Below are 26,684 nucleotides of genomic sequence, written 5' to 3' on the forward strand. Positions count from 1 at the left end.
CCGGCATCGGCAGGCGGACTCCCAACCACTGCGCCACCAGGGAGGCCCTGGTGGCAGACTTTTAATACTTATAGTACTTGATGCGTTAAATGCATAAGATCATACATTTATTATAATACATATTTCCATGTATTTATTTTGTCACCAGCAAAGCCCATTAGCAAGTCCCCGGAAATAAAAATAGAATCTGGGTAATAAAGTCTAACCTTTTTTTCCTTTGTGCTTAGTCTAGTGTCACTTGCTCACACGGTGCTGCCTGCAGAGGCCTTGCGCCTGGCCCTTCAGTCCAGAGTTCCTAGCGCCGAACGCCCGCGCTGACGCCTCAGCTGCGCAGGCTGTGCGCAGAGGCGCTGCGCCTGGCACTGCAATTCAAGATGGCGGCAGTGGGCTGTGTGCACAGAGGCGCTGCGCCCGGCACTGCCATCTGGAGCCAGAATAGTACAGCCCCGCCCACCTACCAGAACTCGGCTCCCTCCCAGATGATGCGATCCCTATAAAGGAGCTCCGCCCACAGCCTGTCAAAAGACAAGACCGTGTACTCTAGAGCGTGAGCTCACACCTCTCCATTCTCTGATCAAAGAATAAAACTTTGCTTTGCTTCTGCACTGAACACGGTCTCGCTGTATTGGCTCAAATGACATTGGGCAGGAGGACCGTTGTTGGGGCCAGACTCGAAAGGGTCAGTACCAATTTCTTTACTATTTCTTCCCCACTGGAATGTAGGCTGAAATGAGGACAGGTACTGTTGTATCCCTAGCCCCTAGAATAGTGCCTGGCATGTGGCAAGCATACAATAAAGGTTTGTGGAATGAATGACTGCAAAAGTAGTCTGTTGAGCAAAAAACTATTGCAGGTAACAACAGACTGCCTTTCCCTGAAGGAGACCCTGAGGGGAATGTGAATATATGTTCCAAGCTGAAGTCCACCCCATGGATGCCGTGAGCAGTTCCTGAGCACATTCTGGACTTCTGTTCAGGCTTATAATTTGTTGGCATGTGTAATGATTTGGCTTTAAGAGATGGATTTCCCACTTGGATTTTTCTGCAGTGAGCTTCAGTTGCAAATGCCCATGTTTATGTGTATATGATGTATGCTGTGCCTGGCATCTGCTCTGCTTCCTGCCCCTCCGTGTACCTGTGCCCACAGGGCATCTGGGAGCTGACTGGCATGTTACAAGGGTTAGAAATTCTCCTCTCTGAGCTCTCTGGTTTATCCTATTGGGGATGTGAAAGCTACCAAGTATTCCTAAGCTGGCAGAGTGACAGAATCAACCCACACAAGGAGATAAAACAGCTGTAGTGGAAATGGAGAGCTTCCGAGGACCAATGAAAGAGGAAGACAAAGAGCTTATGGCTCATGGATGGCAGATGGTTGAGGTCTGGTTAGGAATCGAGTTGTTGAGAAATATTTTATCTTAGGCTGAGTTGGAACATGGGCATTTAAAGCTATGCATAGGCTAGTGACAGTCCTAGCAATCTCAAACTTTATCTATGTCAGGATTGGGGTCCTCTCCTCCAACACCCTGATCCGTTTTTTTTTTTTTTGTCCACAAAACTTGCAAGTTGGTTCTTGCAAGCCCTGAGTTTTGGGGATGCTGGTGGGGGTGTTATCTGGGCCCTGTACCCTTTCCCCAGAGCACTCAGCATCAGACATGGCAGATGTAGGCTTTGTTTGCTAATGTATTCAGCAAACATTTAAATGGAGCATCTACTTTGTATCTAAAAATGTGTAACTCGCTGGGCAAGATGGATATGCCTTCGTAGGGGCTAAAGTTGCAGAAAGACAAAAACACATGCAAACATAAATAAATGAGAGAACTGTCAAGTGTGATAAATGCTAATAGGAAACAAATAGCGGAATGAAAGGGGGAAATGCTTTATATAGGGTGTTCAGGGAAGGCTTCCTGGAGGAGGTGATGGTCAAGCTGAGAATGAAGAATAAGAAAGCACCAGCTACATGAAGACTGGAGGGAAAGGTTTCAGGCAAAAGGAAGGATATAAGCAAATGTCTTGAGACCAAAGAAGACACAGGGGTGTTTGAGGTACTGAAAGAAGACCAGAGTGGCTGAGATGAGAGACCAGTGCTAGAGCAAGGAGAGAAAAACAGGGTGAAAATATTGGTAGTCATTCCTCTGGAAAATCTCTTTTGAGAGTTGGCCATCTCCTGCCCCTAAATGCTGTGTTGTAAGAGAGCTCTCCCTTTGGTTATCATTCTGTCCTCTACAAGTATGGAAACAAAACGATGCCATTTGGATGAAGTGCAGGTTTGCCCAAATGTTTGAATCATTAGTATTTGACTGTTTCTTAGTGTCGTTAGATGAGAGGATGGTGGGGTTTTGTTAATACTCTATGCTCTGCTGTTCTCCACAACAACCAAAACTGTCCCCCCATTAGCTCAATAACAGAAGTCCTCCAGCCCATTTCCTGGGGAAGCCTGGCAAAAGGACTCATACTCCAGACTTTGCATTCATGTAGCGCCTGCTGGAACCTGCTTGGTGGAATTTGTTTTTCCCCTGACTCAGGTCCCCTTGGAGGCCAACCACTGCCAGAAAAACTCAAACTCCATTTCTTGGGTCCCAAGTCAGCCTGCCTCTACCCAGAGGGCTGAGAGCTGTAATGCTCTTCCCCCTGGGTGGAGGCTGCCCTTCCTCCCACCTGGAACTTTATTTCACTCAGATCTGGAGGGTCTGTGTTCCCTGACCTTCAAAACCAGAGCAGCAGACTTTGAACAGGTGATGACAGTAAGGCAGGAGTGGTAGGAGGAACCCTGATCAGACCACTTGCTAGCTGAGTGACCTCTAGTCACTCCAAGCAACTTTTTTGTCTGTAAACATAGGGATGGTATTATTTGCCTCTGCTGTAGGGAAGATAAAATTGCAAAAAGCAACTGGCAAGCTAGGGATGAATTACTCCCTTTCTTCCCTCCTCTTCCACTTCCCTCCTTTCTTCCCTTCCCTCCACCAGTCGGTGATGCCGTGAGCCTCTTGTCTTTTATCACTGAATGGCTCATTGCTGGCATGTGCAGACAGCCCATGATGTGGTGTGAGACCCCAACAGCCATTCTCACCACTGTTATTAGTCATGGCCGAGCGCATGGAGGAGGATGTGATCACAACATTTAAAATCAAGTCAGTTTGGGGCCAGTTTTACTTAATAATGCTCTTTCTCTGCCCAGCCCCCCACCAGGCCTGCTCTCATTGTATCAGGATACTTCATTTGCTGGTATCTTTTTTCGCGGTACAGGGGCCTCTCACTGTTGTGGCCTCTCCCGTTGCAGAGCACAGGCTCTGGATGCGCGGGCTCAGCGGCCATGGCTCACGGGCCCAGCCGCTCCGCGGCATGTGGGATCTTCCCGGACCGGGGCATGAACCTGTGTCCCCTGCATCGGCAGGCGGACTCTCAACCACTGCGCCACCAGGGAAGCCCCATTTGCTGGTATCTTTGAAAAAGGAGGAGTTTCACATAAGGCAACTTTTAATTTATTTCACAGGGGTGGGGTCCAGACATCAGCAGTTTTTAAAACTCCCCAGGCGATTCTAATGTGCAGCCAAGGTTGAGAATCACTATTAAGTGGTTTCTTAACACCCCAAGCCTCTATACTTCTGTGAACTATGTATCTATGTTTCTATGAATTAAAAACGAGAAGTAGGGTAAGGAAACTAATGTGGCTGCCATGGGCCAATGCTAAGGCCCACAAGGACAGGGGAAGTGTTAGTCACATCATTATGGAATGAAGGTGACAGACCAGCTCTAGAACAAGGCCTGAGCACTGGCCCTACAGTTGATAGCCATGTGCTGACAACAAACAGTAGAAGTGGGCTGAGAATAAAGAAAATACAGAGGCCAAATGAGAAGGAAAAAGAAAGGAAGTATTATTTAATGTAAAGGAGGAGATTAGTGGGTAAAATATTTAAATTCCCTTTAAGGAAGAAGACGGTCAAGTAAAAACCCAAAGGTAAATGATAGAAATAATAGTAGTAGGAGTGCTCTTTATGCAGTGTATGTTTGTCTTCTGATTGGGAAAAATGTTCTCAGGTCAAGGTTTGGGTTTGGGGAAGGCAGATCATGAATTGGTAGAATGATATATTGGGCAACATGTGATCAACACCAGGCTAATGGCCCTGCCTGAAACCTTGGAATATGATGAATGTATTCATTTACTGAGCCTCACATCTAATAAGAAGCAGCATAAATACTAATATAGAAGGAAGTGTGGGTGAATAAGATCAAATGATAGAAAGTATTTTATACACATTGATTAGCACGGAAGAGAAAGCAGAAAGTATCTGGTTTCAGAACCTGGTTTACAAATAATCCACGCATATAAATAGCCTCTCTTTTATAGCTCCTTCCCATTTATTCCCCCCCACCCCACAACCCTCCACTCCCCTCTTCCTCCTGCAAACACTGTGGGTCAAGAACAAAACTTACATGTTTGAGTAAAATTGTGGAATCAGCAGTAGAGGAAGTGTCTTACACTGTTGGTGGGAGTATAAATTAGTGCAGCCACTATGGAAAACATTATGGAGGGTCTTCAAAAAACTAAAAATAGAGTTGCCATTTGATCCAGCAATCCCACTCCTGGGCATATAGCTGGACAAAACTATAGTTTGAAAAGACATATGCACCCCTATGTTCATAGCAGCACTATTTACAATAGCCAAGACATGGAAGCAACCTAACTGTCCATCAACAGATTAATGGATAAAGAAGATGTGGTGTGTATATATATATATATATATATATATATATATATATATAAAATAGAATATTATTCAGCCATAAAAAAAGAATGAAATAATGCCATTTGAAGCAACATGGATGAACTTAGAGATTGTCATACTGAGTGAAGTTAAATCAGAAAGAGAAAGGCAAATACCATATGATATCACTTATATGTGGAATCTAAAATACGACACAAATGAACATATCTACAAAAACAGATACAGACTCACAGACACAGAGAACAGACTTGTGGTTGCCAAGGAGGAGGTGGGGTGGGGAAGGGAAAGATTGGGAGTTTGGGGTTAGCAGGTGCAAATTAGTATACACAGGATGGATAAACAATGAGGACCTACTGTATAGCACAGGGAACTATATGCTATATCCCGTGATAAACCATAATGAAAAAGAATATGAAAAAGTATATAAACAGAGTCACTGCTGTACAGCAGAAATTAACACATTGTAAATCAACTATATTTCAATAAAAATTTTAAAACAGAGCTATGAAAAAAAAGTGGAGGAAGGGAATAAGCTGGGAAACACCTATTTTGGAGGAGTGATTTTCAAACTTTAGTCCTATGATCTTTAGTTGAATGAACTATTACTGGAGAAGGGTTACAGAACTAAGATGAATTTAAAACAGAGAAAGGGTGGGCTGGTGTCTGTCATATTCAGCATGTTTTTTATCCTTGCCTTTACCCATCATGAAGATGCTGTAGGAAGCAGAATATGGAAATGGTTTGAATATGACAGTTGACATTAGAAGATTTCCAAAAAAGACTCAACATCCTACCTCTTCATTGCCCTTCCCACCTGTATTTCCCCCTTCATTTGTTATACTACCTTAAAGTCCCCTAATCAATAATTCCTTTGGTTCAATAAGTTTCCTCTATTGGAAGCTCAAGTATGTTACAGAGGTCAAAGAGCTATCACTCCTGCTGCTGGGATTCCAGGTTCCCAGACAAGATGCTCTGCAGGGAGGACTTGGAATTGTAGAAGGTGGGAGATGGGTAACAATGGAGGAACAAGATGGGGATGTCCGAAAGAAGGGAATGACAATCTTTTCCTCCTTTCCTACTACATTTCTTGGTTTCTTGTTCTCAGACTCTTTATAGCAAACCAGAATTTTGCTAAATTATTTACATTGCTTTATGAGAAAATGGATTCTGGGTTGTAAATAGATCCTTGGATCACAGCCCATTTATAAGCTGATGACTTCCTGAGATGCATGATTGACTGTTTTGCATGGAAGAAATTACATGTACAAACTCTTATTGAGAAATGTGGAGGTTCACACATTTAAAAATTGCTCAGAGTTTAAATGTTTATCCAAATGGGCTATCTCTGAGGAACTAAAAGGAATGTGAGACAATGTTTATGGCTCCCATGATTCTAATTTGGTTGCTGCCATGGAGAGGTCTCTAATATAGTGGTTCTGAACTCTTTTGGGTTATTTGTACCTTGGGGAATCTGAGAATTGAATGCATTCATTCCATGAAAGGCATACCCACACACACAGAATCTTATGTATATTTTCAGGGGATTCGCAGAACTCCCTAGAGACTTCTAGTTGTTCTTAAACACTAGGCTAAGAATTGTTAGCCTATTGAATTCAGGGAAAACACTAGCCCATGTATTCCTATTTACAACAGAAAAATTCCTATTTGGGAATAGGCTGTAGGGTAGGGGTGAAGAATCCATCCTGGTGCTTGTAGAGCCTACTGCATTTAACATTTGAGAGAGGATTCAAGAGCTTGCACAAAATACAGAAAGATGTATAAGGTATAGTCTTTTTCCTCAAAGAAAATTAGGTATGGAGAGGCTAGGGTATAAGGGGCAAGAGTAGTAGTACTGGTAGTTGTGACTGGAAAGGAGGACTAGATCTGGATCACGGAGGATCTTGAATGCTAGGTTAAGAAACTGCAACTTAATTCTGAAAGCCAGTATGTTCCAGCCTACAGTCATCCTTGTACAATCTTCATCTTTTTGCCATATCTATATCCCAACATGACAATTAGCTCTTTTTTAAAACTGATTCCCCTTTAAAACTTATATTTTTAAAGGCTTAATATATACTTATATTTTGCATTCTATTGTAATCATTTCAAATACATATGCAAAAAACTATATCTCCTAAAATAAAAATATGAATTTGCATTCTACCTGAAATGATCTCATGCAATCAGCAGTAGGTAGTCTTCACTTTGGGAAACACTAGAGAGTGCGATGGGGACTTCTGAGTGGGTGGGAGGTTATGTTATGAGAGATACTCTGTAAAAGAAATCCTTCAGCAGTTGAGTGTCAGTTGGAATGGAGAGCCTGGTGGTGGTGAGACCAAGCAGACACCAATGGTCTAGGTGAACATGGTGAGACCCTGGACCAGGGAGGCAGAGGGAAAATGCAGACTGGAGGTGAGATGGAGTCTTCCTAGAGTTGGAACTCAAACCAACTGTCATGTAAACCATTTAGTAAGTCAGCTCCTAAAGGAATAAAATAATATAATAATATGTTTATTTTTGTGCATTATTTATATTTAATTATTTATATTTTAATCTTTGCTATATTTTCCCTTTGCCTTAATCTACTAATATTTAATGAATATGGTTGAAAAAAGTCAGGAGCATTAAAATTCTATGCATTTTTATTGGTTATGAGAGAGAATGTGAGACCTGGATAGTGGGGTTGAAAATCAGATGGCCATTTTCTGTATACTTCTCTGGTCTTTCCCAATTTGTTTAATTTTTCTGGTTAGCTGAAAAACAGACATGATTCTTGCCCCATTGCTATGCAGCTCAAATGACACAAGGAGTGCAACAGACCTTTGTCTATTATAAAGTGTTATTATACATCATTAAATGAAAGGTGATATTATGATCAGCTGTCTTGGCAAGGAATTGTGTAAATGACATTTCCTTCAGATTTCTATTTTATTTCAGTGAATATTTTGTGAGAAGACATAGGAGAGTTGATCCCTAATTGGGACTTCTAGTTAGTCTGATTAAGATATTATGCTGGAAAAGAATAATTTCACTTTGCCCTTGATGCAGAAATTTCAAGTGATTTGGACACTGTACTTACATTTTCCTTGTAAGAATATAATGGCTACAGGGGCAGAGGGCATTCCAGGAATATCAACCAACAATGTATTCTTTTTTTTTCCTTCCAGGACTCTAAAAATCTAATAAATATTTGTTCAGATTATTCTAGGAATGAAAGAGAAAATTGGCTCCTACTTTAAAGTCATTTTAACTTGGTCATACCTGATATTTTGAATATGGAATCAGCTGAAATATGGTGGAAAGAGCAGAGGACTTGCAGAAAGATGTTCTTGGTTCAAGTCTTGGGGTTGCCACTGACTAAGCTACATGACGTTGGGCCTGTCACTTAAGTCTCTGAGTCTTGGTTTCTCTCTGTAAAATGGAGATTCTAATACTGACCTTAGCAAGGTTGATTGTAGTTATCAAATAAGATGACAAGAAAATTGTCTTTGTTAAAGATAAAGTGCTATATAGACATCATCATCATTGTTACGATAAAAGTATTTATTGAATGCTTTACATATATTAGCTCATTTAGTCCTTATAATTAACCCCATAACATAAATATTATTATTATTATTATTTTTATTTTTTTTTGCGGTATGCGGCCCTCTCACTGCTGTGGCCTCTCCCGCTGCGGAGCACAGGCTCCGGTCGCGCAGGCCCAGCGGCCATGGCCCACGGGCCCAGCCGCTCCATGGCATGCGGGATCCTCTCAGACCGGGGCACGAACCCGTGTCCCCTGCATCGGCAGGCGGACTCTCAACCACTGTGCCACCAGGGAAGCCCTAAATATTATTATTATCTCAACTTTCTGGAGGAGAAAACTAAAGACATTAAATAACTTGCTAATGCCATGTATTAAATGACAGATCTGGGATTTGAAGCCAGGCAAACTGACTCCAAAGGCTTCATCATCCTTATTCCTAGAATAGTGATATTCTATCACCTAAAAGAGTTTCAGAACTTCCAAAAATTAATCAGTAACTCAGTGTGTTTTGAGAACAAATATGAAAACCTTTTTAATGGAACAATATTTCTCCTCTATCCTCTTTCCATCTCATTTAAGACGTTTGGATTTAAATTGTTACGATGATAGTCAAATGAACTTAAAAGGAGCTAGGTACAATTATTCAGCACTGATCTCAAAGAGTATTTCTATTTCTGCCCATACACTGTGTTAGAGAGAACTGTTTTCTAAACTGAGTGACTTTGACTCTCAGCCGTTTGGCCTAAAAAGCCTTTTTTCAGCTCTAAGAGGTTTTATTTCCTTCATGACCACATGAGATCTACTGCACTTGTTTGGCCATTGGTGTTAAACAGGGAAGGCGCAGGCTCACTCCTCTCCTATCACATGGGAGTTTACATATAAATATGTTTCTCCTTTTCTGTCCTCTATCCGTGGTGATGAGCAAGGAAGGAAGATGGAAGGTGAAGATGGATGACAAGCGACTCAAGTCAAACTGTGCCCCAGTGACAATTATAACTATCAATAGGACTAGGGAAAAAACAAGGGTAAGAGCAGGTATCTGTACCTGTACTCTGATTAGCATCTGTAGTGACTTGTCATATAACTGTAATGATAGCTGAGGTTACTGAGTATTTCCTAGGAGCCACAAACTGTGCCAACATTCTTGGCACAGGCTGAAACACTCAACTCTCCCAGCATCCCAGGGTGGTGGAGGGGTAACTGGGATCTTCAGGAATATCTCCTACATGATGCTAAGGTATCAATGCATCAAGGTACACTAACTGCTCCTGTCTATGGTATTAAGAGTCTTACAAACATCTATTTTTCTAAGCAAGGAACATCTTGCACTTTGTGGTTCTTCCTCAGATACAGGATACCCATCTGCGAAAGGAGAAGAAACCTGTTTGTTTAGAAGTCATGTTTGCTTGGTTTTTATGAATCTATGAAATGACAAGTAGAGAGTTGTCTCTCGGCTTCCCAAATGTGGTTAGAGAGTTGTGATGGGACATCGGCATATGCTTTACATATGCCCTCATAAAAGTAATACATCTCCCTGCATTGGAAGGTAGCAGAGTTGGGCCTCCAAAGACTCACCTGTAAGGCAAAGAAAACATCCCTCTGTTGCCTTCCCCAGTGTCTAGTGGATATTCATCAGCTCTGGAGCCTGGGACCATCAAGCAGAGGACAAGAAGCCATGTGAGTGATGTCTGGGTACTGCTTGGCCTTGAACTTGGTAGGGCATAGACAGGGCATGTGAAATCCTCGTGCCAGTTTTAATCTTTTGGTATTGTGATATTTGTCTCATTGTGGTTAGAAAAAAAAAGAATCAAAGCATAATCTGTACCAGTAAGGAAGAAGCTCTAAAGTGGCAGATCCTGGAACACATAGGTGTGTGTTCACCTCACACATAGGAACACATATCACTCTCTTTTAAAGCTGAGGGCCCTGGGGCTCAGTGGAAGTTTAGTCTCTTGAGCGCTGAAGCCAGAACTGGAATCCAGGTTTGTCTGCTTCTACAGCTTGCTCCTCATAACCACTGCATTGGGATACCTCCCATAGGTCCAGCAACTTAAGCAGATGGCCCTGAATCAAATCTACGTCCATAAACCAAATCTACGACGCCCTAAGGAGACATGCTGCTGTGTTAATGAAAATTTTAGGGCAATTTATGGATACTGAATATGTATCTTTCTGCCTTAATGTATATTCATCTGAATTCATTCATTCACTCACTCAACCATTAAACAAAGATTTATTGAGCATCTGCTACATATATGCTATGCTACTAAGTACAACTAGGGATGAGTGAGAATAACAAATTGGACAGAGATTCTGCTCTTAAGAGTTTACATGGGAAGTTAGAGATACACATAAATAACTTAAGGTATAAATGATAAGTACCACAAGAGAGTTACAAATAAAGGAGTGAGGTGTCTTCTAGGTGTGTGTGTGCACGTGTGCATGTACATGCATGTATTTGCATGTGTTTGGCACCTGGTTACGTCCAAAGAGAGGGTTCTAAACTTGAACAAATTCAGGGAAGTAGGAAATAAAAAAATGACTGCAAGAAGATTAGTTTGGTTAGTGTAAGGGGTCCATAAAAAAGTGATGGAACGGGGCCTCCCTGGTGGTGCAAGTGGTTGAGAGTCCGCCTGCCGATGCAGGGGATATGGGTTCGTGCCCCGGTCTGGGAGGATCCCATATGCCGCGGAGCGGCTGGTCTCGTGAGCCATGGCCGCTGAGCCTGCGCGTCCGGAGCCTGCGCGTCCGGAGCCTGTGCTCCGCAACGGGGGAGGCCACAACAGTGAGAGGCCCGCATACCGCAAAAAAAAAAAAAAAAAAAAAAAAAAAAAGTGATGGAACATAAGACTGGAACTATAAGCAAAACGTTATACTTCATATTCAAATGATTGATATGATTGGTTCTTTGCTCCAGCAAGAGTATCTGGCATTACTGTATAGCAGGGGTCAGCAAACCACAGCTTGTGGGTCAAATTTGGTCCATGGCCTGTTTTCCTGTGGACAGTAAGCTGAGAATGGTTTTTATTTTTTAAAGGGTTGTTTAAAAACAAATAAGCAAACAAACAGAAAAATTATATGACAGAACTGCATGTAATACACAAAACCTAACATATTTACCATCTGCCTCTTTACAGAAAAGTTTGCCAACCTCTGCAGTGTATAAAATGGATTGTTGGTGGGATACTGGATTAGGGGAAACCATGTTAATAGGGAAGAGTGACAGGAAAGGAAGAATAAGGGAATGTATGAGAGCATGGACTTTGGAAAGGAAGGAGCCTGGAGGAAGACAAGGCTTAATACATGTAATGTGGGAATTGTCTCAAAATGATAACTGAAGTCAGAATAATGAATGAAAGGGGAAAGAGCCAAGAACTGGTCTTTGATAAACATCTTTTTATAGTGTGGCGAGGAAGAAGGGGAACTAGCAATAGAAAGATATATGAACTGTAAGAGAAATGGCAAGGAAACAGAATCCACAGAGTCTAACATCATTGACTCCTCAGGAATGTAACTTGGAAGAGGGAAGAGGAGTTAACAGCATCAAATGCTACAGAGAAGTTACTGAAAAGGACACAAACCTGATGATCTAATATCTTTGCTTCAGTTTATTCCATTAGCACATTTCTATGTCCTTGGCTTTTCCTTGCCTTAAGGTGCCCTACCCAAGTGAGAATGTGATGATATTGAGATGCTATAGCTTCAGCTGCTAGGACATAATAGTGACCTATTCCTTAAATTTAGCTTCTCAGGTTGCACGTGTCCATCATTTTCCAAAGAAAGGTAGGTAGCAGGTCCCCTCCAATTCTCCCCAAACTACCTCTTCTCTATACCTGTAGACATCCTTGGTCGATTCTTGACATCTGATGTCTTTAAAAAATCAGTTTATCTTCATTCCTGTACATCCTGAATTGACTAGAGATGAATAAAGAGATTGCCCAGTATGACTGAAGACCTAACTGAATTAGAACCAATGACTCATCTTTGGGAGTGATGGCTTGGACTCTCAACTAGGAGCAGGACAAAGAAAACCACACTTTAAAATATGCTTCCACATGGATGATCTCAAGAATTTGATCTCAGACTAGCAAATTATGGAAAAGCTTGGCATTCAAGTTTGATATGAATAAAGTGATGGTGGTGGGGGGAGGGGAGGGTGACTGTATTTGGAGGTGGGAATGGAATTGAAAGTCTTGGATTTTAGAGCAGCAACAGTCTTGAGTGGAGACATGATCCTCAGGTGTGACTGGGAAGTGGTGGCCAGATGAACAGAACTGGCCCCTAGGAGGTCCAACGGCTGGGAGAGAAGAGTAGCAAATTAGAGGAGCCAGCAGTGTGTAAATGGAAGTAGTGAACTAGGAGCCAGGCGGGTGTCATCCTCCACCATGACTTGTTTAGGGCCACACGTACCATGGGGCTTACACTGCTGAGTCTGACCAGTACCCCATCACTACAGAGTGTCAGGAACAAAGGTACTGCCCAGCCTGGGACTGGTGGGTTGGAAGTGGTGATGGGGGGAGGCTTCTGCAGGAGCTCCAAGAGGCAGGAGGTAGCATTGTCCTCTGGAACTAAAAGGCTCTGTAGTTTGTACACATGCAATCAGCCTCAGGGTATGCTATGCCACTTTTCCTGTCCTGATGTTCTTTATGACCAGATCCCTCTTGAGAGGAAGGAGGTGGAGGGCCACTGATCCCTTACATTTGCCCCCAAATTACTATACTGGCTGGGGACAGTTTTTATTGCTTTACTTTTAATTTCTTCCTGAATAACAATGATGGCTTGGTTTCTAGGGGTATATATCTTCTCAGAAGGTGACAGGATTTCAGGTGTTTTGACCCAAGTTGGGAAGTAAGCAGAGGAGAAGTGAATTTCTTCAAGAACAATATGAAGTTAGTAGAAAGCACTCACACAAAGGGCCCATCAATGCATATTTTCCGTAAGGTCACACAGCCCAGAGGCCTGGGTTTCACAAGCATCTATAGTGCAGATCTTTATGACACAGTTAATAGGATGCTGGGAGAAGAAAGATGTATGATCAGCTCTAGAACCAAATCCCTAAGTTGAACTTGGCAATGAATGGTTAGATTGACCTCAGGATATGACATCCCACTTCATTTGTAAAGGAAATCAAAAGAAACTTGAAGAGGAACCTTCCTTCACTATCGGTGGGAATGTAAACTAGTGCAGCCACCATGGAGAACAGTACGGAGGTTCCTTAAAAAACTAAAACTAGAGTTACCATATGATCTATCAATCCCACTCCTGGGCATACATACCCGGAAAAGACAAAAACACTAATTCAAAAAGAAACATGCACCCCAATGTTCATAGCAGCATTATTTATAATAGCCAAGACATGGAAGCAACCTAAGTGTCTATCAACAGATGAATGGATAAAGAAGATGTAGTATATATATATATATGTGTGTATATATATATATATATACATATATATATATACACACAAACAACGGAATAGTGCTCAGCCATAAAAAAAGAAAGAAATAATGCCATTTGCAGCAACACAGATGGACCTAGAGAATAACATACTAAGTGAAGTAGGTCAGACAGAGAAAGACCAATGTCATATGCTATCACTTATACATGGAATTTAAAAAAATGATACAAAGGAACTTATTTAAAAACAAAATAGACCCACAGACATAGAAAACAAACTTATGGTTACCAAAGAGGAAAGGGGAGGAGGGATAAATTAGCGATTTGGGACTAATAGATACCCACTACTATATATAAAATAGATAACCAACAAGGGCCTACTGTATAGCACAGGGAACTATATTCAATATCTTGTAATAACGTATAATGGAAAAGAATCTGAAAATTCTTTATATATATATATATAAAACTGAATCATTTTTCTGTACACCTGAAACATTGGAAATCAACTGTACTTCAATTAAAAAAAAGTTGCAAAGAAACCCTGTACCTAATACTTGATGGATTAAATCTCCAATGGGGGAATAAAAACTCTAGACTACCTAATTGAGAAAAGAAAAAGAAAAAAAAAAAAGCAACTTGAAGGATGTAAAAGTGAAGAGGAGCTCCCTGTGCAGTGCTGTTGTGTGTGCTAAGCCAGGCAGCATGGAGAAGATACCTGGGCTCTGCAGCAGGACAGACCTAGTGTGGCTCTTCCTGGCTGTGCGCACATCTCCTCACCTCCCCAGCCTCAGTTCCCTCCCCTGTTTCTTTCAAAGGGAGAAAAATAATGCCTACCTCCTTCCACCTCCTTTCTAAAGCATCTAGTACTGTCCACACACATAGTCCTTCAAAAATGGAAATTATTTTAATTACATTTATGGTTTTAAAGATCCTAATTTCTGTCCAGATGTGGATGGAAATCAGGACAATTTACTGCTTGTTAAGATCACATGTCCTTAGCCTAGAGCTAGGGATACCTCACGTTTCTTAGAATAAAATATCTTGCATGAAAATGCAGCTGACCTAAGCAACAAGATAATTATCAGACAGAAAGAATCCCAGGGAACAGCCCTGTAAAATACCCAGAAAAGTACATTCAGCCTCATTTGATTTTGTGACTTCTAACTGGTTCCTAGAATTTTGAGCCTGACTGCCTTTCTAGGAAACTTGCAGGACTGCTGAAATGCATAGTTCTGGTAAGCTTTCACAGTCATTGGCCTTACCATTGGAAAATCATTAATCCTCAGTTAGCAGAAAATCCCTGCTGCAAGCACGCAGAAGCTCAGTTTCATGCCCTCCTTGGGAGTGCAGGAAGCACATGGGCTGAAATGCTGTGAGCTAACTGCCTCCGAGATGGGAGGACGCCAAGGGCACTCTCAGGATTGACAGAGGCTCTGCTGGGACACCAGCAGTCATGACTGTGAACCCAGTCTGCACGTGGGCTTCTTTCTGCAGGGCGGCCAGACTACTTAGATTGGATACTCAAGTATTAGAGGTGTTGTCCCATTCTCCTCACCTCACTCCTCTCATCCCAAACCTAGAAGCTGCTGAAAGCCTTTTCACAAAGGCTGTGTAATGCTTTCCAGAGTTGGATCTTGTTTATTTGAATCAAATCTTTTTTTTCTTAATATTTAGTTCCTTAAACTCAGAAATTGCCTCCTTCCCTCCCTCCTGGCAGCCTCAGTGAGCACCTGTGCATGCCAGCCACCATCACATACATAGGGACACCATCGTGAGCAAGACAGTTCCAGCCCAGGCCCAGGGAGCTATAGTCTATAGTGATTCATGACTCACAAGTCAAGTGAAACTCCAAACCTAACAGAGTATCAACTGAAGCATTTTCCAAGAGGAAACCCATGTTCTCTCTTCACCTCATTGGGTTGAGGCAATCGGAGCATTCAGGTGAGCTTCAGTAGCAAGTGATGCTAGAACCCTGCTGCCCACACTTCATTAGATCCAGGCAGAAAAGTTTCTTAGCTACTGAAAGGAGGAAGCTACAGGGGCCAGTGGAGGCTGAGGATGGTTGTGAGCTTGGCCAGAAAGGAGAAACAGTGTGTGTGTGACTCAAGAAAATGGTTAAACAGACAGAGGGAATGTGGGGAGGTCTCTGCCACCCACGGACACACTGTTACCTACCAATTCCTTCTTCTTCATGCACTCCATGAGGATGATGAACAGGTGCTGAGCTTGGGTTCGAGTGTATGTGAAAGTCTTCTGGATGGTCACCAATAGCTGGTCTCTCAAAGATTCGTTTATAAGTCTGCAGTGAAAAAATGTTGAAAGCGGGTTAACTCAGCTCCTATTTAGTACATATTTCTGATAAATATAGAACACGAGAAAGCATTATGAGGATTTACTTTAGATAGGAGTTATTTCTTCCCATATTTTTTTTCTATAGCAGTTATTTTGATTGTGATAATTTTTTTTAAAAAGTACATTTAAAAATAAATCCATTTCAACATCTCAGTACCTAAATGAGTAAAGGAAGAAGATGGATTTAGTTCTTTTTTGGCTCTCTCTTTTTTCTTTTATATGGCATATGTCTAATGCCCTCTTGCTCAAGTGCTGTTATCAAAAAAATACCTTCAATTAATCCTTTGCATCTTGGTAAAAATTTACTATTAATATATTACTTATTTGAAGCAGATTTAAATTTCACCTTCATGTCTAACTGTGGAAAGTAAAATTTTGTCTCAGTAAGGGATTTCTGAGTATCAATGAGGAGAAACAGGACTTATGTTTCCTCTAAGATCATTCCGTGAAGGTAGTAGCTGATATGGCCCACAATTCAGGTCCTCACTATTTATGTTGAACTTTTGCTGTGTTGTTTGCCAACAAGAGTCTGACCCATAAAGAGGTATTACATTGACTACTTTATTTAAAGACAGTTTTCGTATTATAGAGGAGTGAATTAAAACAAGGAAGGTGCATCATATCAAGTTAAAGCTCAATTATCTCTTGCATATGGACGAATCACAATTAATTTTAACTCCTTTACCACTAGCCTGGTGAGAACTGGTCTATCTCTATCAGCCATCAAATAGCAGGAATGAAAATTCACTTTGTATTAATAGATACTATTCAAAATCAGGAAGATAAAACTTCTCTTAAGGACTAGAGACAAAATTATCATAATTTGCCTAGTACTTTACAGTTTACAAATTGCCTTCACATATGAAGCACCAACAACTCCTAGATAAAATAGTATACTATAATTATTATCTCATTTGGTGCCTACAGAAATTTTTTTTTTTTTATAATGACATAAATGAAACATAGCCAATTTTATTCAAATTCTCCAAAATTTATGCTAAATATGTTAATTGTTTATAAAATGTTTCACCTTTGTATAATGGTTTTATTATTTCACCTTTCTTTTATAGTTTTTTCATTTTTTCTGTACAGTTCTTCAGTAGAAGCCAGAGTCCTGAGTTGCCCAGTTAGGAGCCTCTGATCTACTATTCTGATTAAGTTTCTTCTCAATATTCATCGCCAACATCTGGCTTCTAAATGAAAGGCTTTTGGTCTTTTCAATCACTTGCTGATAGGGTGAGACTGCATTGTTACCCATAACCACATGACCTAATTTAGAATCAATCTTGGCATCCAGTCTTGCATTTCTAATCAAATTTACAATCCACCTTTCAGCTTCTTCTGGAGTCATGTTCAGTTTATCTGCCAACATGTTAATGCTGATACATTGATGGATGCGACAAAAAGTCTCAAATATGAAGAGACGGGCGTTTTCAATGAAATCCTCAAGACAAGCCACCAAGAAGAAATCATTCACTAGCACTGATTCACATTCCCTTAGTTTTTTCTGAGCCCCATCAAAGTCAAAGTTAACATATAAGCATTCAACAAACTCTGTAATTGGGTCTTTATATGTGTAAGACTCCTGTTGAATAACTTTGACCAGATCTTTTAGCACTTGCCGGCGTTTTCGGACATCTTTGTTTGTTATGACTGCTGTGGTCAAATAGCGGAGAATATGTGGACACATTGTCTGAATTGCATTAAGGTACTGTGGCTGGTAAAGGAAGAGATCAATAATGTTATCGCGCCCTTTAGGGTGATTGAAGAAAACAAACAGAGACCAATGAATGAGCCATGTTCGCTGCTGAAGAGACTGAAGTGGAGAACTCACAGAATTATTATCTATGGTCTCTTTTAGCCGTGTAAGGTCTTCCATGGCTGCATCCCAATTCTGCATTAAGATTTCAGAGGCCAGTTTTCCCCAGAGTGAACTCAAAGCATTTCTATCTGTTGCTGGAACCAATACTCTAAAGAAGTAAAGATATTCTGCTGCTCCAGAGTAATTTCCACATTCATATTGGAATTTTGCATACCTGTAGAGTGTATCTAAATATTCCTGCCTAAAACCATGCTTGTCTGTGAGGTAGTCAAACAGCATCCGACCATCCCTGGTTGACTGCATTTGCCTTGTAGTTTCTGGATCTTCAAACATCTTCACAATAGGTTCAGTTTCTGCCTGAAGCTGTTTCAGTTGTGCAACAACGGTGGTTCTTTTTTCTCTCAAAGCATGAGGAATATCATCAGAATAAAGGTTTTTGTATACATCCATAGCAAAGTCTACCATGTTGGTATCACTAAGAAGATCCAACTTCCCTTGTAACAATTCTTTTTCATTATATATCTCCTTTACGGAGAGAAACTCAAGCAGCGGAAAGACTAGATGCCGATCCAAAAAGTGCGCGATGCGAGTAGTCAAGTCGTACTCCGCCATCTTGCCAAGGAAAAGAGCCAGAAATTTGATAGACAAGAGATCTGTCCAATTCAAAAGGGAAGGATGTTTTAGCCAGGAAGAGCCAGACGCTTAAGGTCACTCAGAAAACAAGTGGCACAGTCAAAACCAGAACCTAGTTCTTCTGATTCCTTGTCCAGTGCTCTTTCCACTACACCACACTGCCTCGTATTACACCTTGCAATACACCACTGCCTCTCTTCATCACTGTGGCTACTTGAGCAGAAAATTATAAAATTTCCTTTATTTGTTTCTTAAAAGAAAGCAAGATGAGAGGCTTGAGAATGTCTTCATATCACTGACCTGCTGTGCCCCAGGATTGTGTGAAGATTCACCCAGACCCACGAGGCCAGATATTATGGTGGCCCTACTTTGAGGCAGGTGCACTCCCCATGACAGAATTATACCAAGGATCCTGGAATGTCACTCATCTTGATGGAGGATTGGGTTACCCTTTTGGCCCCCCCAGGAAGATTTATATCATGAGCATATACATTCAGAAAAAGAGAATGATCCAGATAAAGTTGAAAAATGATACCAAATCCTCTCAAGATTACTGAATGATTCTGTAGGACTCTGTACTCTTAGTTGTGAACCACTCTGAAACCATTCATTCATTCATTCATTCAACAATTGCTTAGTGATGTCTGTTTAGTGCCAGACACTGTGGTGCATGCCAGGGCTACAGGGATAGATGAGATATACACACTCACAGCCTTCAATGGACTTACACACCAGTGGAGTAGAAAGACAGGATCCAGCAATTCAACTATAATTTACAGTGGTCAAGAAGTAGAGAAGCTTGTGGCAGCTGAATACAATCTAATCTAAGGGGTTCAGGGCAGACTTCTTTGAGGAAGTGCTCTTTTATCTGAGACTTGAAGAATGGAGGAGCATTAGCACTTGAAGGGGGGTGGGATGGGGGTGGGGCAGGGGGCTAGGTAAGAGCATATTTGGCAAACAGAACAGCATGAATAGGACTAGTTTGTTGAAAATAAAGAAGGCCAGTATGGCTAGAGCACAGAGAGCAAAAGAAAGAATGGAACAAGATGAGGCTGCAGAAGGGGTAAGCAAGGGCAAGATCATGGGAAATTTTCAAGACGGTGTCAGAGATTTTGGATTTTATCCCCCAGGCAAGGAGAACCATTGAAGGATTTAAGTTGGAGAGTAACATGATTACATTTGCGTTGCCAATTAATTTTCTGTAAGAGTCAAGACATGAGCACTCATACCTGGGCATGTGTCTACTTGACAGTCTAGAGGTTTTTGCAATATCAAGTGTACATAAATGTTGTACATGGTTAACAACAGAAAAGACTCTCCTGATTAGCCACTTGATAGATCCAATCACTCATCTGCAGGTGTTTAATTTTGACAACAACTCAAAATTTGTTTTCTATTGTCAAACATCTGTAATGAAATCCCAGTTCCCTGAGGTCATTAACTGTTTGAGGGATCTGTCGTCACTTGTACCCAGTCTGTCACTTTGTAAAAATTCAGAAATGATGTACAGCTTAGCTGATTGTGGGCTTCAGTGGCTAGGAGAGCTGAAAGACACTAAGCATCTTATACTTTTTAGTCCAATTTTGCAACTGACTGAAATAGTGGCTTTGGTTAAATCATTTAGCAACAAAAACCATGGATTCTACTTCTAGAAGTACAAGAATTCTCTAGGTTGGTGTTTTCCAGAGTGTAGGAAAACTGTCACTGCTGGAGCTGAGATGAATTTAGGTGCAACAGAGGTGATTTGGTCCTTTCAAAGCATTAGGTTATACTCATTAAACATTAAATAACTGTTATTCCTGGTTTACTTCTTTTTCTGTCCTTCTGATTGCATCAAGAGGAAAATTTCATTTTTGATGCTTCTTTGCCTTTCACAGCTCACAAACACTTACAAAACCCCCCTTTTGACAGAGAAATGACAGGTTTTAGGTCCCATACTCTTTGCAGAGAGTTTAATAATATTGTTTTTAAAAAGATACTGTATAATGGTTTGATGTGTTCATAGTGCAGCAATGTTTATGACACACAATGGGCTTCACAGAGATAATCTTATTTGCTCTTCATAACAATCTGTGAGAAAAGCAGGTATTAATTCCATTTTGCAGAAGAGGACACTGTGGCCCAAAGAGGTGAAGTGATGTGTGCAAAGTCACAAAGCTTGATCATCTCAGTGCTTCAGTTGGGTCCATTGAATTCAGCCTTCCTTCCATGGTGTTGCTTTTCCTGATTGTAATCTATAAATATGCCTTTCACTTTCCTACTCATCTGCACTGGAGGTAGACATTTGCGTGTATTTGTTGTAGGAAATTGCGTTTCCTTTTAGTTACATAGAAAACATCTGAAGGAAATCAGACACGTTTGGAGAACATAAGGGTAAACTGGTAAATGAGGACGACAAAGTGCATTTAGTACCCTGAAGATTACATTTGCTTCTAATTTTCCACAAGTATTTTCTATGCTGACCTAGATGATTTCCATTTGGCACAAATTCTTACTGTCTTCTCCACCGCACCTTTCTTATTTTGTGGCTATACTCCTTATGATACTGGAAGGCCTACTTTCTTGAAATTATTACTTTCCTAGCTCTACGCATATTTTTTTCTGCACAACACTGGAATGATTTAAAAATCTTGACTGTTATATTTAATCATGAGCAAAAAATAGAAATAAGCTCATTTTAGATTTCTTTTTATGGCACTAGAATAGTGACTGAAAATTTCTTGACACCAAAACATGGTCATAGTATTATGTAAAATTTTAGTTTTAGAATTGGGTCTTTGACAAAGGGGTGCCTATTTATGGAAACTGTTAATTTGTGGTTCCATATGTACCAATGCTATTTTTGGTACACTTCAAATTAGAAGGTTTTCTGATAAGGAAGTGTAGTCATTGAAGTGAGGAAAATCTCTACACTACAGCATTTGTGTCTCCATTTAAATGCTGTACTTGTGATCTGAAGCTTTTCAGATGAGTCACAGAGTTATCTGAAATAGGTCAGCGTTCATCCAGTGCTCAGAGTAACCAAAACGTGCCACAGTTTGCTACTAATATTCTGTTCAAATGTTGGCAATTCAACCCACATGTACATATTTTTCTCAAAATGAATTTATCTGCAATATCAGAGTTTTGTTCCTAGATTTAAAGATTGGAAAACGCATTCAGAATTCATTGGGACTCAAACAGCTAGGCTTAGGCTAATGGCTTTTGAGGAGAGGAGCCCTTCTTATGCCCCCACAGACACTCCCTCTTAACCTATTTAGATACAATGTGAGAAAATTTTACTTGTATAAATAAAAACAACTGTTAATAATACCACTGTTTGGTACTTACAAAACATCATTTCCCATGGAATCTCTAATGGTCTAAAAAAAAGAAATTTTATCATTTGCTTGAAACCAAAGCAAAGTACTAAGTACAACATTAGAGCACAGAAAGTTTACATGTCTAAGGTCAGAGACTGGTATTTTTCTTTTTTTCTCTTCCCTTTCTCCTTCTCTTTCTTCTTTAGTAAAAGTTACCAGTTCTTCCCAAATGGCTGAGGTCATAAGTAACAGCATGATTCCTCCCAGAGAGGCAGGAGAGCATCATGAATAAAACCATCATGGTCACCAGGGCCAGGATGTCTGGAGTTCAACTGTCACTTCTAGCTGTGTGATCTTGTGCAAATTACTTAGTATTTCCAAGTCATATTTTTTGTATATGTAAAATAGGAATTATAATAGTACTTATAGACTTGTGAATGTTAAATGGATTAGTCTTTGCAAAATGCTTAGAAAAGTGCCTGACACACAGCAAGTCCTATGTAAACGTTTGCTATTATTAGAGCTCAGTCCTACAATGCTCCTTAGGAAAGCGTCACTGACCAGCCCTTCTTATCAAGTAGCACAACCAGTGGCCAGGGCCTCTATGTATAATGCAGAGCTCTCCCCTGGGATCAACAGTGCTCTGCATACCTGGAGACCCCAGCGGTATAAGACACTCCAATCCTTATACCACTGGGCTCGCCAGGTATGCAGTCGGAGAAATAACTTTCTGACTTCAGAGAGGTCAGAGATCACCATTCTTTCTTACATTTGAGACAGAGAGATACTTAGATTTGGAGGTTTAATTATAATGGAGCTTTGCAAACATCCCATGCAGGCAGCACCTAAACATTCATTCACTCATTCATTCAACAAACAATATTGTGCTTACTATGTGCCAGGCACTATGCTAGAGGTAGAGAGATGAACACTATTCAGTCCTAGCCTCAAGGAACTCACAGGATTGTGTGTCAACATATTCTGGTCATTTATTAACAGGTAACACACCCCAACCTTAGGAATGTAAAACAGTAGTTATTTATTGCGTTGATAATTTTGTGGGCCAAGAATTCAGGCAGAGGTGACTCATGCAAATGGTACCAACAGATCACTAATTGGTTTCTTCTCTATGTCCTCTACTATATTCTCCATGGTGTTGATTGAATGGTTCTCTTACAAGGCAAATAAGAGTCTATCATATCCTTCTTAAAACCCTGCAATAGCTTCCCATCACTAGCAAGATAACACCTCAACTTGCATATGGCATTTAAGGCTTATCATGGCCTCTCTCCCAGCTAGGCTCATCCCCTGCAACTCTCTCACACATATTCTATAAAATGCTATTATCGCCCAAACACACCAGACTCTTGCATGCTTCTATGCCCTTGAACTTGCTGTACCTGCTGCTTGCAATACTCTCTACATCTGATCCCGTCACTCAGGCTCATCATTCATAATTCAGCTCCAAGTCCACCTCCTGTGTGAAAGTCTCTGATTACTACTCTCTTGATGTTCCCATAGCACTGGATACATATTAATTACTACTATGATTATACTGTATGGGAATTATTTATTTACATGTATGTCTCCCTCCAGTAGATTATGAACTCCTTGAAGGAGTGAATGCATCTTCACACTTCCTGTACCTAAGCTCTAGAAGAGTACATAGTTCATTGTTGGTTCTAGAAGCATATCTGTGGATTGACTGAGTGAAAGTGTAGCTGCCTACTCATTAGCTACTCTGTGGCAGATAACCAGGTGGTCTTCCCCATTCCCCTTTGCTCCTCATGCTGGGATGGACTTCAAACCTATTTGGGAGAATGAGAGAAGTGGCATAGGGTTTTGCCCCTCACCCCCCAACAATCTGATTTTCTTGATCGTTTTTCATTCAATTAGATCCATCTCTAAGAAATATTCTAGTTTTTCTTTAAACTCAAAGGGTATTTAGAAATGAATTGGCCACCAAACTCAATAATCTATATTTGGTTCTACTTCTGGAGACTGTTTTCCCCTTTTGAATTGCTTTGTAGCTCATCAGGAGGAGATGCATATTCACTGTGTCTCCCCCATAATGCTTAGGGCAATGTCTTGCCCATAAAAGTGCTCAATAACTGTTTAAAGACTTTTAAGGATTTCAGTGATATCAAGATAATTCCTTCACATAGATCTTGGTGTTTTTTTATGGAAGTAATTATATCACATAAAAATCAACTCACTGTGATAAACTATAATGGAAAAGAATATGAAAAAGAATGATTATATATATATAACTAAATCACTTTGCAGTACAGTAGAAATTAAAACAAACTGTAAAGCAACTATACTACAATAAAATAAACTAAAATTAAAAAGATCAACTCAACATACATCTACATTTTTTCAACTAATTCCATGTCATACATAGAAGAGGTGAGGTCAGTTTTGCAATCTTCTATAGAAGATGGAATGTTATAATTAAAGCACTATGATATGGTGCCTTTGGCTGGAATCCAGTTCTTTCATTTACTAGTTGAGGGACCTGAGGCAGGTTATTCAATCTCTTTAAGCCTCCATCTCCTTATCTGTTGAAAGGGGGTAGAATGTCTTTGTAGGTTGATGTAGTTGGAAAAAGATAAGGTATAGAAAGCACCTAGCACTGTTCTTGGTACGTAGTAGGTGTTCAATAATAAGCAGCTTTTTCTTATTATGAAATACCCCAGGGGCTTTTGCACCTGCAGGGAATCCCAATGATGTGCCCAGCTCAGGGCTGAAGCAAGGTATTGAATATGCAAATTAGCTGGAGGAGACCAATTCTATGGAGGAGGGAAAAACTGCAGCATTTCTATAAAAGTTGGACAGAGCAGGTCTGTGAATGGGATGGAAAAGGTTATAATTGTTTTAAATTAATTTTATCTTATTTTATTTATTTTTTTGGCTGTGTCAGGTCTTCGTTGTTGCACGTGGGCTTTCCCTAGGTGTGGCAAGCAGGGGCTACTCTTCGTTGCGGTGTGTGGGCTTCTCATTGTGGTGGCTTCTCTTGTTGTGGAGCACGGGCTCTAGGCACGCAGGCTTCAGTAGTTGTGGCATGTGGGCTCAGTATTTGTGGCTTGCAGTTTCTAGAGCGCAGGCTCAGTAGTTGTGGCGCACAGGCTTAGTTGCTCCGTGGCAATGTGGGATCTTCCTGGACCAGGGCTCGAACCCGTGTCCCCTGCACTGGCAGGTGGATTCCTAACCACTGCGCTACCAGGGAAGCCCAAGGCTATAATTCAAAACCGCTTAGAAGGGTATCAATGAAGAGAGTTCATTAGCTCTTGTATTATGTTCATCAATGTCATGTAAAAACAAACAAGTGATGCTAAGATACCCTAAAACCACTACTCTAGATAATTTTATGTCATCTTGAAGTCAAACTGCTGTTAGTATCAGAACTGTTACTTGAGTATGACCTCCTCCTGAAGCTTATATTTTGATATTTCTAGAGTCTGTGTGTTCTAGGAAAAGTGCTAATCCGAAAATTCTATTGAGGAATTTGAAGTTCAGGATAAAGGAATGATACAACTTTAGAACCACCACTTTACAGATGAAGAATCTGAAGCCTGAACAGGTAAACTGACTTGCTAAAGATTACATAGCTGAAAGCATCAGAGCTGGGCTTAGAGAACAAGAGAATAAGAAGGAATAATCTTTGACAATGAATTATACTAACCTAAATACATAGGCTCAGCTCAGTGTAGTAAAGTTAGTGATTCGTGTAAACGATTGGATACAAGAGGAGATTTCTTCTGTTTTATTCCTGAGACAGGATGTTATATATCTTATATGTGAGAAGACTGAGTAATCTGATTTCAAGGATCCACTACTTTCTCAGAGTTACTCCCTTAACTTAGCAGATGCCCCAAGTTCCTTTTAAAATTAATTAAAAGGCAAACAACAATTTTGCTCAACAATTAGAAGGCCTAATGTGATATTTCATGTTAAAACTACTTAGCTATAATTGACTGATGTTGATGTTTTTCAGGAAGCACTAGTTGGATAGAAAGTTGGGGAAGATGTGAATAGAATGTAGAAAAGTGACCAACTACTTTGCCCAAGTTTTACTGAGGATCAGCTCCAGGTACAAATGGCCTTTATTAGCTAAGACATGTTAGAAGTAGTACCTCTGATCTTGTTTGAGCATCTGGCCTAGAAAAGTTGTTCACCTGGGCTTTTCCTGAGGGTTTCCATCTAGCAATGTGAGGTAGTTAGAAGGATCTTAGAGAAGCTGCTTGTAACTGGGCAAGATGCACATACCTTGATGGTACAGTCTGCTCTCTGGCAAATTTCACCTACCACTAACCATAGAGTGATGTGTCTTACATTCCTTTCTTTCTACTTACCTTCCTACCTACCTACCTATTATCTATCTACCTACCTACCTATCTAATATCTATCTACTTTTTAAAACCCACTCTACAATCCTGAGCCAGATATAGTAAAACAGAAGGCTTAGATACACATACAAAAGGAAACAGAAGGTAGGTGGTGAGGTAAGGTTGAGGGTGGTGCTAAGAGAGGCAGTTAACACCTGTTGTAAGACAAGCTTTGTGCTGTGCATCTTGTATTTGGCATTTCATTAAGAAAGACAGATTAATCTAAGAAAATTCTAACAAACTCTAACTCCTTGGATGCATGGACTACATGTTATATTACTTATGTACTCCTTCTCTCAGTGTTCATGGACGTGCTGTAGACAGAGACTTTTCCTCTACCTCCTTATCTTGATTCCCCTCACCCTTCTCCTTTTCCCCATAGTATATCACCTTCTAAAATGTTCTACAGGCTTATTTATTATGTATATTACTTATTATCTATCTAACTGTGCTAAAATTTAAAATGTAAGCTCCACAACAGAAGAAATGTTTGTCTATTTGGCTCACAGGTGTGTTTTTGCCCACATCTAGAATA

The 26,684-nt window shown here is 40.5% G+C and overlaps 2 protein-coding genes across 5 annotated transcripts in view; both read right to left on the reverse strand.

Moving 5' to 3' along the window:
- Nucleotides 1–26,684, reverse strand: part of TRPM3 (transient receptor potential cation channel subfamily M member 3) — an 832,457-nt gene that overhangs the window by 146,014 nt on the left and 659,759 nt on the right. For all 4 annotated transcript variants that reach the window (XM_060100866.1, XM_060100865.1, XM_060100863.1 and 1 more), the window contains exon 8: nucleotides 15,828–15,951. In XM_060100866.1, the coding sequence (XP_059956849.1) occupies nucleotides 15,828–15,951 (124 nt within the window). The remainder of the gene's footprint in view (nucleotides 1–15,827; nucleotides 15,952–26,684) is intronic.
- Nucleotides 16,961–18,449, reverse strand: LOC132491953 (eukaryotic translation initiation factor 3 subunit E-like). Its single transcript, XM_060101039.1, has one exon. The coding sequence runs from the start codon at nucleotides 18,436–18,438 to the stop codon at nucleotides 17,101–17,103; it is 1,338 nt and encodes a 445-aa protein (XP_059957022.1). The 5' UTR covers nucleotides 18,439–18,449; the 3' UTR covers nucleotides 16,961–17,100.

Source organism: Mesoplodon densirostris, chromosome 6 (assembly GCF_025265405.1).
Source record: "Mesoplodon densirostris isolate mMesDen1 chromosome 6, mMesDen1 primary haplotype, whole genome shotgun sequence".
Lineage (NCBI taxonomy): Eukaryota > Metazoa > Chordata > Mammalia > Artiodactyla > Ziphiidae > Mesoplodon > Mesoplodon densirostris.

What these genes read in the sequence shown, in the direction of transcription:
- LOC132491953 (XM_060101039.1), bottom strand. Translation starts at nt 18,438, where the DNA reads ATGGCGGAGTACGACTTGACTACTCGCATCGCGCACTTTTTGGATCGG.